Source organism: Tyto alba, unplaced genomic scaffold (assembly GCF_018691265.1).
Source record: "Tyto alba isolate M040663 unplaced genomic scaffold, T.alba_DEE_v4.0 Super-Scaffold_9, whole genome shotgun sequence".
NCBI classification, from domain to species: domain Eukaryota; kingdom Metazoa; phylum Chordata; class Aves; order Strigiformes; family Tytonidae; genus Tyto; species Tyto alba.
In genome coordinates, this window is record NW_024881330.1 from 1,223,929 (window position 1) to 1,239,157 (window position 15,229).

General features: G+C 54.1%; 4 protein-coding genes across 4 annotated transcripts; all 4 read right to left on the bottom strand.

Moving 5' to 3' along the window:
- Window positions 1-1,020: 1,020 nt before the first annotated feature.
- LOC116964668 (feather keratin-like) lies at window positions 1,021-1,698 on the bottom strand. Its single transcript, XM_042786112.1, has one exon. It carries the CDS (start codon window positions 1,696-1,698, stop codon window positions 1,384-1,386), a length of 315 nt encoding a protein of 104 aa, XP_042642046.1. The 3' UTR covers window positions 1,021-1,383.
- Window positions 1,699-5,273: 3,575 nt separating this feature from the next.
- Window positions 5,274-5,649, bottom strand: LOC122152676 (feather keratin 1-like). The gene has a single exon (XM_042786113.1). The coding sequence runs from the start codon at window positions 5,647-5,649 to the stop codon at window positions 5,335-5,337; it is 315 nt and encodes a 104-aa protein (XP_042642047.1). The 3' UTR covers window positions 5,274-5,334.
- Window positions 5,650-9,295: 3,646 nt separating this feature from the next.
- On the bottom strand, window positions 9,296-9,610 carry LOC122152642 (feather keratin 1-like). Its single transcript, XM_042785948.1, has one exon. It carries the CDS (start codon window positions 9,608-9,610, stop codon window positions 9,296-9,298), a length of 315 nt encoding a protein of 104 aa, XP_042641882.1.
- A 3,011-nt stretch (window positions 9,611-12,621) lies between these two features.
- LOC122152644 (feather keratin-like) lies at window positions 12,622-12,930 on the bottom strand (the record flags this gene model as incomplete). The annotated part of the gene is made up of 1 exon (XM_042785950.1): window positions 12,622-12,930. A coding segment is annotated over one exon (309 nt), but the record flags the coding sequence as incomplete, so codon positions are not given.
- Window positions 12,931-15,229: the final 2,299 nt, after the last annotated feature.

Here is a 15,229-nt window from a genome sequence, read left to right on the forward strand (position 1 = left end):
AGCACTCCTTGGCTAACCGGGTAGGTCCCAGCTGACTGGAGATTAGCAAAAGTGAGGCTCATGTGCAAGAAAGGCTGGATCGAGGATGTGGGGAACTACAGTCCTGTGAGTGTGACCTCAGTGCCAGGCAAAGATATGGAGCAGATCATCTCGAGAGCCTTCACTCGGCACCTACAGGTCAACCAGGTGATCAGGCTCGGTCAGCATGGTTTTATGAAAGGCAGGTCCTGCTTGACTATACTGATCCCCTTCAGTGAGAGGAGAGGAGAGGCGTTGGGTGTTCTTTCCCTGCAAGTTAGTAAAGCACTTGATGCTGTTTCCTACATCATTCTCCTGGAGAAACTAGATGCTCATGGCTTGGACTGACATGCTGTTTGCTTGGTAGAGAACGGCTCGATGTTTGTGCCCTAAGAGTTGTGGTGAATGGAGTTAAATCCAGTTGGTGGCCAGTCACAAGTGGAGTTGCCCGTGGCTGAGAGTTTGAGCCAATTTTCTTGAATAGCTTTATCAGTGATCTGGAGGAGGGGATAAAGTGCACCCTCAGTAACATTGCAGACATCAGCTAGTTGGGTGGGAGTGTCGATCCAGTAACAAGTGACACGATGAAAGGAAAAGGCCTCACGTTGTGCCAGGGGAGGGTTAGATTGGATATTAGGAAACATTTCTTCACTGAAAAGTTACGAGGCATTGGAACTGGCTGCCTTTAGAATTAGTTGAGTCACCATCCCTGGAGTTATTTAAATGCTGTGTCGATGTGTTGTTCAGGGATGTGTATTAGTGCTGGACTTGGTAGCATTAGATTAACGGTTGGACTTGGTGATTTTAAGAGGCACTTCCATATAATTTGTTTTATGGTGGTGTGTGTTGTTGTAGTTGCTAAGGTCATACTCGATAGGTGAGGTCTTGCAGCCCATTTCCACTCAGCCCAGTGGGTTCCTGAGCCCTGTCTTTGTGCTGGGTGAGGTTGGAAGAGCCTTGGGAGAAGAAAGGAAGTGGAGGAATTTCAAGCGGGGATGCAGGAGAATTTTATTGAGAGAAAAAACCAGGGAGAATGCAGGATCGCCGAGTGGAAGGGAGCTGGTCTGATGGAGAAGTACGGCGACCATCAGCCAAGGTCCCTTGCATGCAGTAGATCACCCAGCTGTTCCTGTTCTGCAGTGGGAGCATCCCACCAGAGGCTTGATGGCCTTTCTCTGCTGAGAAGGTGTTTGCAGCGGAGAATATTGGACATAGCAGGAGTGGCGATGCAAAGAAGACAGTTGGAGAACAGGAGGAGGCACATGGGTCAAGTTTCCAGGAAACCACAGCTACCCCATCCTTGCTTCCTTATTTATTGCATAGAGAGGAGGAGCCGTTGATGTTGAGCTCGTGTGTCAAGGGCCCTTAGCAGGGGTAGCAGCCCCTTCTGGCACCGAAGCAGCCCAGGCCGCCCAAGCCGTAGCCGTAGCCGTAGCCGAAGCCTCCGGAGGAGACGGGCACTCCCTGGGAGCTGAGGACGTTGCCCACGGCAGCCGATGAGGAGGATCCGACGGCGGTGCTCTGGGGGAAGGAGCTGAGGATGGGTCCTGGCAGGGTGACCACCACGGTGGAAGGCTGGATGACGACGCGGGAGTCCTCGCACTGCCTGACACAGGGCTCGTTGCAGCTGTTAGCCAGCGGGGTGGGTCCGCAGGGGCGGCAGAGGTCGGAGCAGGCCATGGCTGTGGTGTGGAGGGGCCCTGGAAGAGAGGGGGGTGAGAAAGCGGAGGGGCGGTGGTGCAGGAGGGCGAGGGAGTGGGGAGGCGTGGTGTGGGGCTGTGGGGAGCGTGGCTGCGGGGAGGCGTGAGGGCTGCTGAGGCTGGGGCCAGCAGAGCGTGCTGGAAGAGCCGGGCCAGGCAGGCCAGGAGAAGGAGGGGAAGGGGGTTGAGGCTCACCTTGTTGAGCGCGGAGGAGAAGGCGTCAGGAGAAGGGTGTGAGGGAGAGAGGCGCTGGGCCGGCTTTTATGCGGGTGCCCAAGGGGCGGGACAGCCTTTGCGCGTGACGGCATTTTGCAGCAGGCGGCTCTTGTGTGCCACGACCTCGCCAATAATGAGGTGGGGTGTGTTTCCCTTCCCGCAACGCTCACTTTTCATGTCCTTTTCTGGAGGACGTGTACTCGTGACACTGGAGGCAACTTTTAAGTGCGAGTAATAGAGGAAAAATGCATTAATGTTGGTTCTTTGTGTCAGAGCATTTGCTAGATGTTGCCGAAATGTAGATGTGCTTGTCAACAATGAGGTCAACCCAATGCATTCGTGTGTTGTGGCTTGCGGTATGTTGTGTAATGGGGTCTCCAGTTCCTCACAGCCCTGGCAAACTGGTCTGGTCTTTGCATTTTTGTCAGGCACAAGGCATTGACCCTGCCATGGCGTTCAGTCCCTCCCCTCCTCACTGCCAGCTCGCTAAGCCTCTCTTTAGACCCGGCCTTTCCTGTCAGCTGCTCTGTGTGTGTGTCTTGTTGTCCCTCTGGCTTGTTAGGCTGTGGCTGGGAGAAAGGCGGCTGCCTGTTTGGGCTTGCAGCCCCTTGGGGCCGTCCCTGGGGGTGGCAGTGCCAGCAGGCAGAGGAGGGCTGTTTGCGAGAGCAGGCCGTTGGCCTGGCAGCCCTGGTTCAGAGCTGGCAAGCCCTGTGCTGTGGGGAGGCCTGCCCTGCTCCCCAAAGGCTTGGGTTGGCCCCTCCGGAGCAATCGCCTCGGCAAGGGCTGGTAAGTTTTCAGCCTGGGCTCTGGTGTCATGTGTCCAAAAAAGAGCAACAAAGCTGGTGAAGAGTCCAGAGAAGAACAATGAATGGGGAATGCTTCAAGCAACTTGGCTGCTTTAGTTTCCCGAAAAACAAAGTTGTGCATGGATGTTATTTCTCTGTACAACTGCTTGAATGAAGGTTGTACGGAGGTGCCTGTCAGTCTCTTATTTCTAGTAACAAGAGATAGAGGAGGAAACAGCCTCCTGTTGTGTCCAGGGAACTTTGCATTGGATATGAGGAACAATTTGTGCACCTAGAGTGTCATCGCGTGCAGCAGGACATGCTGGGGGTAGAAAGGCTGGAAAGCAGCTTTTCTGAACCCTGCTTTGTGTTGCTGCTTGGGAGAACGAGCTGACTGCAAGGTATCATTGTGCTGTCATGTCCGAAGAGGGCAAGTGTCTCCAGGGTGTCATTGGGAAGATGGTTGGCAGGATGTTGGGGAGGTGATCCTGTACTCTCTGCAGGGCTGGTGAGGTCCCATGTGGAGTCCTGTGTCCATTGAGGGCTCCCCCATGGAAGAAGGACATGGACTTATTGGAATAAGGTAAGTGCTGGGCCACCCAGATGCTGAGAGTAGTAGAGCATCTTTACTATGAGGGGAAGCTAAATGATCTTGGCGGATTTTCAGGCATGAGTCAAGGCCATGCTGGGAAGATGTCATCAGTGTGTCGAAATCGCAGGTGGGAGGGCAGAAGGGCAGAGGAATGAGAATCTTCTTATGGGTGCCCATGGACAGTGCAAAGGTGATATGGAGAAGGCTGAAAAGATGTGCCATTTCCTTGGAAGGGAAGGCAACCCTTTTTTGGTGTGAGAGTGGTCAAAGAGTGAAACTGGTTGTGCAAAGATGTGCTGAATTCCCATCCTTGGAGACACTGAAAACCTGTGTGGACGTGTTTATGGACATCGTGCTCAATCTGGCTGTGCTTGAGCAGGTTGGGATGGAGACGTTGAGCTCCGGAGGTTGCTTGCACTCTCAGTGATTCTTTTTGCTGTGATTTTCTTTGCTGTGATGGCCAGAGTTGTGATGAGGAAGGGAGTGGTTCAGTGGGGAGCAGAATGAAGCCCTCATAGTTCAACGGAGATGGTTAGCGACCTGCTAGAGCGCTTGGACATGCACAAGTCTGTGGGAACAAAATGATCCACCCACGGGCATTGAAGGAGGTGTTGGATGTGCTCTGCAAGCCACTTTCAAGCACTTCTCATCACTCCTTGGCTAACCGGGTAGGTCCCAGCTGACTGGAGATTAGCAAAAGTGAGGCTCATGTGCAAGAAAGGCTGGATCGAGGATGTGGGGAACTACAGTCCTGTGAGTGTGACCTCAGTGCCAGGCAAAGATATGGAGCAGATCATCTCGAGAGCCTTCACTCGGCACCTACAGGGCAACCAGGTGATCAGGCTCGGTCAGCATGGTTTTATGAAAGGCAGGTCCAGCTTGACTATCCTGATCTCCGTCAGTGAGAGGAGAGGCGTTGGATGTTCTTTCCCTGCAAGTTAGTAAAGCACTTGATGCTGTTTCCTACATCGTTCTCCTGGAGAAACTAGCTGCTCATGGCTTGGACTGACATACTGTTTGCTTGGTAGAGAACGGCTGGATGTTTGTGCCCTAAGAGTTGTGGTGAAGGGAGTTAAATCCAGTTGGTGGCCAGTCACAAGTGGTGTTGGCCGTGGCTAGGAGTTTGAGCCAATTTTCTTGAATAGCTTTATCAGTGATCTGGAGGAGGGGATAAAGTGCACCCTCAGTAACATTGCAGACATCAGCTAGTTGGGTGGGAGTGTCGATCCAGTAACAAGTGATACGATGAAAGGAAACGGCCTCACGTTGTGCCAGGGGAGGGTTAGATTGGATATTAGAAAACATTTCTTCAAGAAAAGTTTGCGAGGCATTGGAACTGGCTGCCTTTAGAATTAGTTGAGTCACCATCCCTGGAGTTATTTAAATGCTGTGTCAATGTATAGTTCAGGGATGTGTATTAGTGCTGGACTTGGTAGCATTAGATTAACGGTTGGACTCGATGACCTTAAGAGACACTTCCATCTAAATTGTTTTATGGTGGTGTGTGTTGTTGTTGTTGCTAAGGACATACTCTATAGGTGAGGCCTTGCAGCCCATTTCCACTCAGCCCAGTGTGTTCCTGAGCCCTGTCTTTGTGCTGGGTGAGGTTGGAAGAGCCTGGGGAGAAGAAAGGAAGTGGAGGCATTTCAAGCTGGGATGCAGGAGAGTTTTATTGAGAGAAAAAACCAGGGAGAATGCAGGATCGCCGAGTGGAAGGGAGCTGGTCTGATGAAGTACGGCGACCATCAGCCAAGGTCCCTTGCATGCAGTAGATCACCCAGCTGTTCCTGTTCTGCAGTGGGAGCATCCCACCAGAGGCTTGATGGCCTTTCTCTGCTGAGAAGGTGTTTGCAGCAGAGAATATTGGACATAGCAGGAGTGGTGATGCAAAGAAGACAGTTGGAGAACAGGAGGAGGCACATGGGTCATGTTTCCAGGAAACCGCAGCTACCCCATCCTTGCTTCCTTATTTAATGCATAGAGAGGAGGAGCCGTTGATGTTGAGCTCGTGTGTCAAGGGCCCTTAGCAGGGGTAGCAGCCTCTCCCGGCGCCGAAGCAGCCCAGGCCGCCCAAGCCGTAGCCGTAGCCGTAGCCGAAGCCTCCGGAGGAGACGGGCACTCCCTGGGAGCTGAGGACGTTGCCCACGGCAGCCGATGAGGAGGATCCGACGGCGGTGCTCTGGGGGAAGGAGCTGAGGATGGGTCCTGGCAGGGTGACGAGCACGGCGGGAGGCTGGATGACGACGCGGGAGTCCTCGCACTGCCTGACACAGGGCTCGTTGCAGCTGTTAGCCAGCGGGGTGGGTCCGCAGGGGCGGCAGAGGTCGGAGCAGGCCATGGCTGTGGTGTGGAGGGGCCCTGGAAGAGAGGGGGGTGAGAAAGCGGAGGGGCGGTGGTGCAGGAGGGCGAGGGAGTGGGGAGGCGTGGTGTGGGGCTGTGGGGAGCGTGGCTGCGGGGAGGCGTGAGGGCTGCTGAGGCTGGGGCCAGCAGAGCGTGCTGGAAGAGCCGGGCCAGGCAGGCCAGGAGAAGGAGGGGAAGGGGGTTGAGGCTCACCTTGTTGAGCGCGGAGGAGAAGGCGTCAGGAGAAGGGTGTGAGGGAGAGAGGCGCTGGGCCGGCTTTTATGCGGGTGCCCAAGGGGCAGGACAGCCTTTGCGCGTGACGGCATTTTGCAGCAGGCGGCTCTTGTGTGCCACGACCTCGCCAATAATGAGGTGGGGTGTGCTTCCCTTCCCGCAACACTCACTTTTCATGTCCTTTTCTGGAGGACCTGTACTCGTGACACTGGAGGCAACTTTTAAGTGCGAGTAATAGAGGAAAAATGCATTAATGTTGGTTCTTTGTCTCAGAGCATTTGGTAGCTGTTGCCGAAATGTAGATGTGCTTGTCAACAATGAGGTCAACCCAATGCATTCGTGTGTTGTGGCTTGCGGTATGTTGTGTAATGGGGTCTCCAATGCCTCACAGCCCTGGCAACCTGGTCTGTTCTTTGCAGTTGTGTCAGGCACAAGGCATTGACCCTGCCACGGCGTTCAATCCCTCCCCTCCTCACCGCCAGCTCACTAAGCTTCTCTTTAGACCCGGCCTTTCCTGTCAGCTGCTCTGTGTGTGTCTTGTTACCCATCTGGCTTGTAAGACTGTGGCTGGGAGAAAGGCTCCTGCCCGTTTGGGCTTGCAGCCCCTTGGGGCCGTCCCTGGGGGTGGCAGTGCCAGCAGGCAGAGGAGGGCTGTTTGCGAGAGCAGGCCGTTGGCCTGGCAGCCCTGGTTCAGAGCTGGCAAGCCCTGTGCTGTGGGGAGGCCTGCCCTGCTCCCCAAAGGCTTGGGTTGGCCCCTCCGGAGCAATCGCCTTGGCAAGGGCTGGTAAGTTTTCAGCCTGGGCTCTGGTGTCATGCGTCCAAAAAAGAGCAATAAAGCTGGTGAAGAGTCTAGAGAAGAACAATGAATGGGGAATGCTTCAAGCAACTTGGCTGCTTTAGTTTCCCGAAAAAGAAAGTTGTGCAGGGATGTTATTTCTCTGTACAACTGCTTGAATGAAGGTTGTATGGAGGTGCCTGTCAGTCTCTTATTTCTAGTAACGAGAGATAGAGGAGGAAACAGCTTCCAGTTGTGTCCAGGGAGCTTTACATTGCTTATGAGGAACAATTTGTGCACCTAGAGTGTCATCGCGCCCAGCAGGACATGCTGGGGGTAGAAAGGCTGGAAAGCAGCTTTTCTGAACCCTGCTTTGTGTTGCTGCTTGGGAGAACGAGCTGACTGCAAGGTATCTTTGTGCTGTCACATCCGAAGAGGGCAAGTGTCTCCAGGTTGTCATTGGGAAGATTGTTGGCAGGAGGTTGGGGTGGTGATCCTGTACTCTCTGCAGGGCTGGTGAGGTCCCATGTGGAGTCCTGTGTCCATTGAGGGCTCCCCCATGGAAGAAGGACATGGACTTAGTGGAATAAGGTAAGTGCTGGGCCACCCAGATGCTGAGAATAGTAGAGCATCTTTACTATGAGGGGAAGCTAAATGATCTTGGCGGGTTTTCAGGCAGGAGTCAAGGCCATGCTGGGAAGATGTCATCAGTGTGTCGAAATCGCAGGTGGGAGGGCAGAAGGGCAGAGGAGTGAGAATCTTCTTATGGGTCCCCATGGACAGTGCAAAGGTGAATGGAGAAGGCTGAAAAGATGTGCCATTTCCTTGGAAGGGAAGGCAACCCTTTTTTGGTGTGAGAGTGGTCAAAGAGTGAAACTGGTTGTGCAAAGATGTGCTGAATTCCCATCCTTGGAGACACTGAAAACCTGTGTGGACGTGTTTATGGACATCGTGCTCGATCTGGCCATGCTTGAGGAGGTTGGGATGGAGACGTTGAGCTCCGGAGGTTGCTTGCACTCTCAGTGATTCTTTTTGCTGTGATTTTCTTTGCTGTGATGGCCAGAGTTGTGATGAGGAAGGGAGTGGGTCAGTGGGGAGCAGAATGAAGCCCTCATAGTTCAACGGAGATGGTTAGCGACCTGCTAGAGCGCTTGGACATGCACAAGTCTGTGGGAACGAAATGATCCACTCACGGGCATTGAAGGAGGTGTTGGATGTGCTCTGCAAGCCACTTTCAAGCACTTCTCAGCACTCCTTGGCTAACCGGGTAGGTCCCAGCTGACTGGAGATTAGCAAAAGTGAGGCTCATGTGCAAGAGAGGCTGGATCGAGGATGTGGGGAACTACAGTCCTGTGAGTGTGACCTCAGTGCCAGGCAAAGATATGGAGCAGATCATCTCGAGAGCCTTCACTCGGCACCTACAGGGCAACCAGGTGATCAGGCTCAGTCAGCATGGTTTTAGGAAAGGCAGGTCCTGCTTGACTATCCTGATCTCCGTCAGTGAGAGGAGAGGAGAGGCGTTGGATGTTCTTTCCCTGCAAGTTAGTAAAGCACTTGATGCTGTTTCCTACATCATTCTCCTGGAGAAACTAGCTGCTCATGGCTTGGACTGACATATTGTTTGCTTGGTAGAGAACCGGCTGGATATTTGTGCCCTACGAGTTGTGGTGAACGGAGTTAAATCCAGTTGGTGGCCAGTCACAAGTGGTGTTGCCCGTGGCTGAGAGTTTGAGCCAATTTTCTTGAATAGCTTTATCAGTGATCTGGAGGAGGGGATAAAGTGCACCCTCAGTAACATTGCAGACATCAGCTAGTTGGGTGGGAGTGTCGATCCAGTAACAAGTGATACGATGAAAGGAAAAGGCCTCACGTTGTGCCAGGGGAGGGTTTGATTGGATATTAGGAAACATTTCTTCACTGAAAAGTTTGTGAGGCATTAGATGTGGATGCTTTTAGAATTAGTTGAGTCAGCATCCCTGGAGTTATTTAAATGCTGTGTCGATGTGTTGTTCAGGGATGTGGATTAGTGGTGGACTTGGTATCATTAGATTATCGAGTTTGGACTCGATGATCTTAAGAGACACTTCCATCTAAATTGTTTTACGGTGGTGTTTGTTGTTGTTGTTGCTAAGGTCATACTCGATAGGTGAGGTCTTGCAGCCCATTTCCACTCAGCCCAGTGGGTTCCTGAGCCCTGTCTTTGTGCTGGGTGAGGTTGGAAGAGCCTCGGGAGAAGAAAGGAAGTGGAGGCATTGCAGTCTGGGATGCAGGAGAATTTTATTGAGAGAAAAAACCAGGGAGAATGCAGGATCGCCGAGTGGAAGGGAGCTGGTCTGATGGAGAAGTACGGCGACCATCAGCCAAGGTCCCTTGCATGCAGTAGATCACCCAGCTGTTCCTGTTCTGCAGTGGGAGCATCCCACCAGAGGCCTTGATGGCCTTTCTCTGCTGAGAAGGTGTTTGCAGCGGAGAATATTGGACATGTCAGGAGTGGCAATGCAAAAAATACAGTTGGAGAACAGGAGGAGGTACATGGGTCATGTTTCCAGGAAACCGCAGCTACCCCATCCTTGCTTCCTTATTTATTGCATAGAGAGGAGGAGCCGTTGATGTTGAGCTCGTGTGTCAAGGGCCCTTAGCAGGGGTAGCAGCCTCTCCCGGCGCCGAAGCAGCCCAGGCCGCCCAAGCCGTAGCCGTAGCCGTAGCCGAAGCCTCCGGAGGAGACGGGCACTCCCTGGGAGCTGAGGACGTTGCCCACGGCAGCCGATGAGGAGGATCCGACGGCGGTGCTCTGGGGGAAGGAGCTGAGGATGGGTCCTGGCAGGGTGACGAGCACGGCGGGAGGCTGGATGACGACGCGGGAGTCCTCGCACTGCCTGACACAGGGCTCGTTGCAGCTGTTAGCCAGCGGGGTGGGTCCGCAGGGGCGGCAGAGGTCGGAGCAGGCCATGGCTGTGGTGTGGAGGGGCCCTGGAAGAGAGGGGGGTGAGAAAGCGGAGGGGCGGTGGTGCAGGAGGGCGAGGGAGTGGGGAGGCGTGGTGTGGGGCTGTGGGGAGCGTGGCTGCGGGGAGGCGTGAGGGCTGCTGAGGCTGGGGCCAGCAGAGCGTGCTGGAAGAGCTGGGCCAGGCAGGCCAGGAGAAGGAGGGGAAGGGGGTTGAGGGTCACCTTGTTGAGCGCGGAGGAGAAGGCATCAGGAGAAGGGTGTGAGGGAGAGAGGCGCTGGGCCGGCTTTTATGCGGGTGCCCAAGGGGCGGGACAGCCTTTGCGCGTGACGGCATTTTGCAGCAGGCGGCTCTTGTGTGCCACGACCTCGCCAATAATGAGGTGGGGTGTGTTTCCTTTCCCGCAACGCTCCATTTCTGTACTTCTCTTGAGGACGTGTCCTTCTGACCGTGGCGGCCACTTTTAAGTGCGAGTAATAGAGGAAAAATGCATTAATGTTGGTTCTTTTTGTCAGAGCGTTTGGTAGATGTTGCCAAAATGTAGATGTGCTTGTCAACAGTGAGGTCATCGGGATGCATTCGTGTTGTGGCTTTGGGTGTGTTGTGAAGAGGGGTCTCCATTTCCTCGCAGCCCTGGCAGACTGGTTTGGGATTTGTAGATTTGCCAGACACGAGGGACTGACCCTACCATGACGTTCCGTCCCTCCCCGCCTTATGCCAGCTTCCTAAGCATGTCTTTAGGCCTGGCCTTCCCCGCTGGCTGAGATCCATGAGGTTGCCTGCCCCTTGGTCTTGTAAGGCTGTGGCTGTGAGAAAGACGGCTTCCCTTTTGAGCAGTTCCTGATGGCTGGAAGAGAGCTTATAGGCCTGATCTATTGAAGCAGACGAGGATGGAAGATTTGGGAAAGTAGAAACTGTTGAGACTGGCCTTGCTGCTGTGGCAGGTGATGTTGGAAATCCTCGCAGAAAGCACTGTCAGTCCCAGGAAGAACAAGAAGCTGGTGCGGATCTGTCGGTGTGGATTTACAAAGGGGAAACCACAGTTGACCGACCTCCATGTCTTCTATATTGAAGTGACTCTCTTTGTGGACAAGGATGAGAGCCGTGGCTGGTGTTTACCTCGCCTTTTTTCATTAAGCTTTGACGCTTTCCCCCCTTGCATGTTCCTAAACACACTGAGAAAGTATTGGTTGCGAAAGTGGCTGAAGGGCTGGGCGCAGTGGCTTGTGATGAGTGTCCTAAATTCCAGATGCAGGCAAGTCTCAAATGGCGTAGCCAAGGACTGGCATCTATGGGGCCAACAGTGTTCAACATCCTCATCAGTGGCGTGGGGAGTGGGACGACGTGCTGACTGAGGAAGTTGTCAGATGATGCAAAATCTGGTAGAGAACCTAAGACAACGGATGGTCGTGCTGCCATTCTGAGGGAGTCTGGAGAATGAGGCAGAGAGGAATCTCTGGGAGTTCAAGAGGCAGAAATGCAAAGGCCTGCATCTGTGTGTTGAATAGCACAGGGCATCTGGACATGCTGGGGGTAGAGAGGCTGGAAAGAAGCTTTACCGAACCCTGCTTTGTGTTGCTGGTGGAGAATGACCTGACTGCAAGGCATCACTGCGCCATTATGTCAAAAGAGGCCAAGTATCTGCAGGGCGGCGTTGGGAAGAGCGTTGCCAGGAGATTTGGGGAGGTGATCCTGTACTCCCTGAAGGTCTGGTGAGGCCTCACATGGAGTCCTGTGTCCATTGAAGGCTCCCCCATTGAAGAAGGACATGGACTTAGAGGATTGAGGTAAATTCAGGGCCATTGAGACTCTGAAGGGACTGGAGCATTTTTGCTATGAGGGAAACTGAGAGAGCTGAGAGCTTTTTTCATCTGGGAGGCAATGCTGTGCCGGGGAGATGTCATCAGTGTGTCTAAATCCCAACTGGGATGGGCAGGTGGAAACGGCAGTGAGACTCTTTTCATGGGTGTGCATGACCAGGACAAGGGAGAATGGAGAAATCTGAAATGACCTGCCATAGCCTTGGAAGAGTGGCAATCGTTTTTCAGTGTGAGAGTGGTCAAAGTGTGAAACTGGTTCTGCAAAGAAGTGCTGAAGTCCCATCCCTGGAGATACCGAAAACTTGACTGGCCATGTTTGTTGACAGCGTGCTTGAGCTGGCCATGCTTGAGCCGCTTGGGTTGAAGCAGATGATCTTCAGAGGTAGCTTGGCACCCAGTGATTCTTTTTGCTTTGATTGTGCTTGTTGTGGTGACCAGAGAGTTGTGCTGGGGAAAAGGGTTGGTCAGGTGTGTGTAGCCATAGGGAAGCTATGTTAAGGGCATGTCTAGAAATGCATAGCGTGTCCGAGCCTTTCTGCAGGCAAGTGAAGGGCTTGTGTCATGGGCGGGAAGCCCCCCGCTTCCACTCTGTGTTGGTGTCCTTGCTGGAGAGATCGTCACTAAGAGTTGTTGTGTAGCGCTTTTGTACTCATTCTGATGGCCTGTTGAGCCCTGGCTTTAGGTGGGTGAGGTTGGAAGAGCCTTGGGAGAAGAAAGAAAGAGGAGGCTTGTTTGGGTGGTTTGCAGGAGAACTTTATTGAGGGAAAAACACAGGGAAAAGGCAGGAGTGCCGAGTGGAAGAGAGCCGATCTGTGGTGGAAGTACAGCGACCACAAGCCGAGGTCCCTTTTGTGCAGATGATGTTGCCAGATCTCTGAGGTCTTCCCGCCCTGCAGTAGGAGTAGCTCACTGGAGCTCCAAGTGGGCTTTGGCTTGTGAGAATGTGTTTGCAGTGGAGAGTAGTAGACATAGCAGAAGGGGCGATGCAAAGAAGACAGTTGGAGAAAAGGAGAAGGTACGTGGGCCAAGTTTCCAGGCAGCCGGGGCTCCCCCTTCCCTGTTTCTTTTCATGGTGCCTTGAGAGGAGGAGCCATGGAGGGTGAGCCCATGTGCCAGCAACAGCTCGGAGCTGCGTCCTCAATCGATGCCGTCGCTTCCAGGGTGTGGGTGGTTGGTGTCAGGGGTGGTGGTGAGGGCCCTTAGCAGGGGTAGCAGCCCCTTCTGGCGCCGAAGCAGCCCAGGCCGCCCAAGCCGTAGCCGTAGCCGAAGCCGAAGCCTCCGGAGGAGACGGGCACTCCCTGGGAGCTGAGGACGTTGCCCACGGCAGCCGATGAGGAGGATCCGACGGCGGTGCTCTGGGGGAAGGAGCTGAGGATGGGTCCTGGCAGGGTGACCACCACGGTGGAAGGCTGGATGACGACGCGGGAGTCCTCGCACTGCCTGACACAGGGCTCGTTGCAGCTGTTAGCCAGCGGGGTGGGTCCGCAGGGGCGGCAGAGGTCGGAGCAGGCCATGGCTGTGGTGTGGAGGGGCCCTGGAAGAGAGGGGGGTGAGAAAGCGGAGGGGCGGTGGTGCAGGAGGGCGAGGGAGTGGGGAGGCGTGGTGTGGGGCTGTGGGGAGCGTGGCTGCGGGGAGGCGTGAGGGCTGCTGAGGCTGGGGCCAGCAGAGCGTGCTGGAAGAGCCGGGCCAGGCAGGCCAGGAGAAGGAGGGGAAGGGGGTTGAGGCTCACCTTGTTGAGCGCGGAGGAGAAGGCGTCAGGAGAAGGGTGTGAGGGAGAGAGGCGCTGGGCCGGCTTTTATGCGGGTGCCCAAGGGGCGGGACAGCCTTTGCGCGTGACGGCATTTTGCAGCAGGCGGCTCTTGTGTGCCACGACCTCGCCAATAATGAGGTGGGGTGTGTTTCCTTTCCCGCAACGCTCCATTTCTGTACTTCTCTTGAGGACGTGTCCTTCTGACCGTGGCGGCCACTTTTAAGTGCGAGTAATAGAGGAAAAATGCATTAATGTTGGTTCTTTTTGTCAGAGCGTTTGGTAGATGTTGTCGAAATGTAGATGTGCTTGTCAACAATGAGGTCAACCCAATGCATTCGTGTGTTGTGGCTTGCGGTATGTTGTGTAATGGGGTCTCCCGTTCCTCACAGCCCTGGCAACCTGGTCTGTTCTTTGCAGTTGTGTCAGGCACAAGGCATTGACCCTGCCATGGCGTTCAGTCCCTCCCCACCTCACCGCCAGCTCACTAAGCTTCTCTTTAGACCCGGCCTTTCCTGTCAGCTGCTCTGTGTGTGTCCTGTTGCCCCTCTGGCTTGTTAGGCTGTGGCCTGGAGAAAGGCGGCTGCCTGTTTGGGCTTGCAGCCCCTTGGGGCCATCCCTGGGGGTGGCAGTGCCAGCAGGCAGAGGAGGGCTGTTTGCGAGAGCAGGCCGTTGGCCTGGCAGCCCTGGTTCAGAGCTGGCAAGCCCTGTGCTGTCGGGAGGCCTGCCCTGCTCCCCAAAGGCTTGGGTTGGCCCCTCCGGAGCAATCGCCTCGGCAAGGGCTGGTAAGTTTTCAGCCTGGGCTCTGGTGTCATGTGTCCAAAAAAGAGCAACAAAGCTGGTGAAGAGTCTAGAGAAGAACAATGAATGGGGAATGCTTCAAGCAACTTGGCTGCTTTAGTTTCCCGAAAAAGAAAGTTGTGCAGGGATGTTATTTCTCTGTACAACTGCTTGAATGAAGGTTGTATGTAGGTGCCTGTCAGTCTCTTATTTCTAGTAACGAGAGATAGAGGAGGAAACAGCCTCCAGTTATGTCCAGGGAGCTTTGCATTGGATATGAGGAACAATTTGTGCACCTAGAGTGTCATCACGCCCAGCAGGACATGCTGGGGGTAGAAAGGCTGGAAAGCAGCTTTTCTGAACCCTGCTTTGTGTTGCTGCTTGGGAGAACGAGCTGACTGCATGATATCATTGTGCTGTCACGTCTGAAGGGGGCAAGTGTCTCCAGGGTGTCATTGGGAAGATGGTTGGCAGGAGGTTGGGGAGGTGATCCTGTACTCTCTGCAGGGCTGGTGAGGTCCCATGGGGAGTCCTGTGTCCATTGAGGGCTCCCCCATGGAAGAAGGACGTGGACTTAGTGGAATAAGGTAAGTGCTGGGCCACCCAGATGCTGAGAGTAGTAGAGCATCTTTACTATGAGGGGAAGCTAAATGATCTTGGCGGGTTTTCAGGCATGAGTCAAGGCCATGCTGGGAAGATGTCATCAGTGTGTTGAAATCGCAGGTGGGAGGGCAGAAGGGCAGAGGAGTGAGAATCTTCTTATGGGTCCCCATGGACAGTGCAAAGGTGAATGGAGAAGGCTGAAAAGATGTGCCATTTCCTTGGAAGGGAAGGCAACCCTTTTTTGGTGTGAGAGTGGTCAAAGAGTGAAACTGGTTGTGCAAAGATGTGCTGAATTCCCATCCTTGGAGACACTGAAATCCTGTGTGGACGTGTTTATGGACATCGTGCTCGATCTGGCCATGCTTGAGGAGGTTGGGATGGAGACGTTGAGCTCCGGAGGTTGCTTGCACTCTCAGTGATTCTTTTTGCTGTGATTTTCTTTGCTGTGATGGCCAGAGTTGTGATGAGGAAGGGAGTGGGTCAGTGGGGAGCAGAATGAAGCCCTCATAGTTCAACGGAGATGGTTAGCGACCTGCTAGAGCGCTTGGACATGCACAAGTGTGTGGGAACAAAATGATCCACCCACGGGCATTGAAGGAGGTGTTGGATGTGCTCTGCAAGCCACTTTCAAGCACTTCTCATCACTCCTTGGCTAACCGGGTAGGTCCCAGCTGACT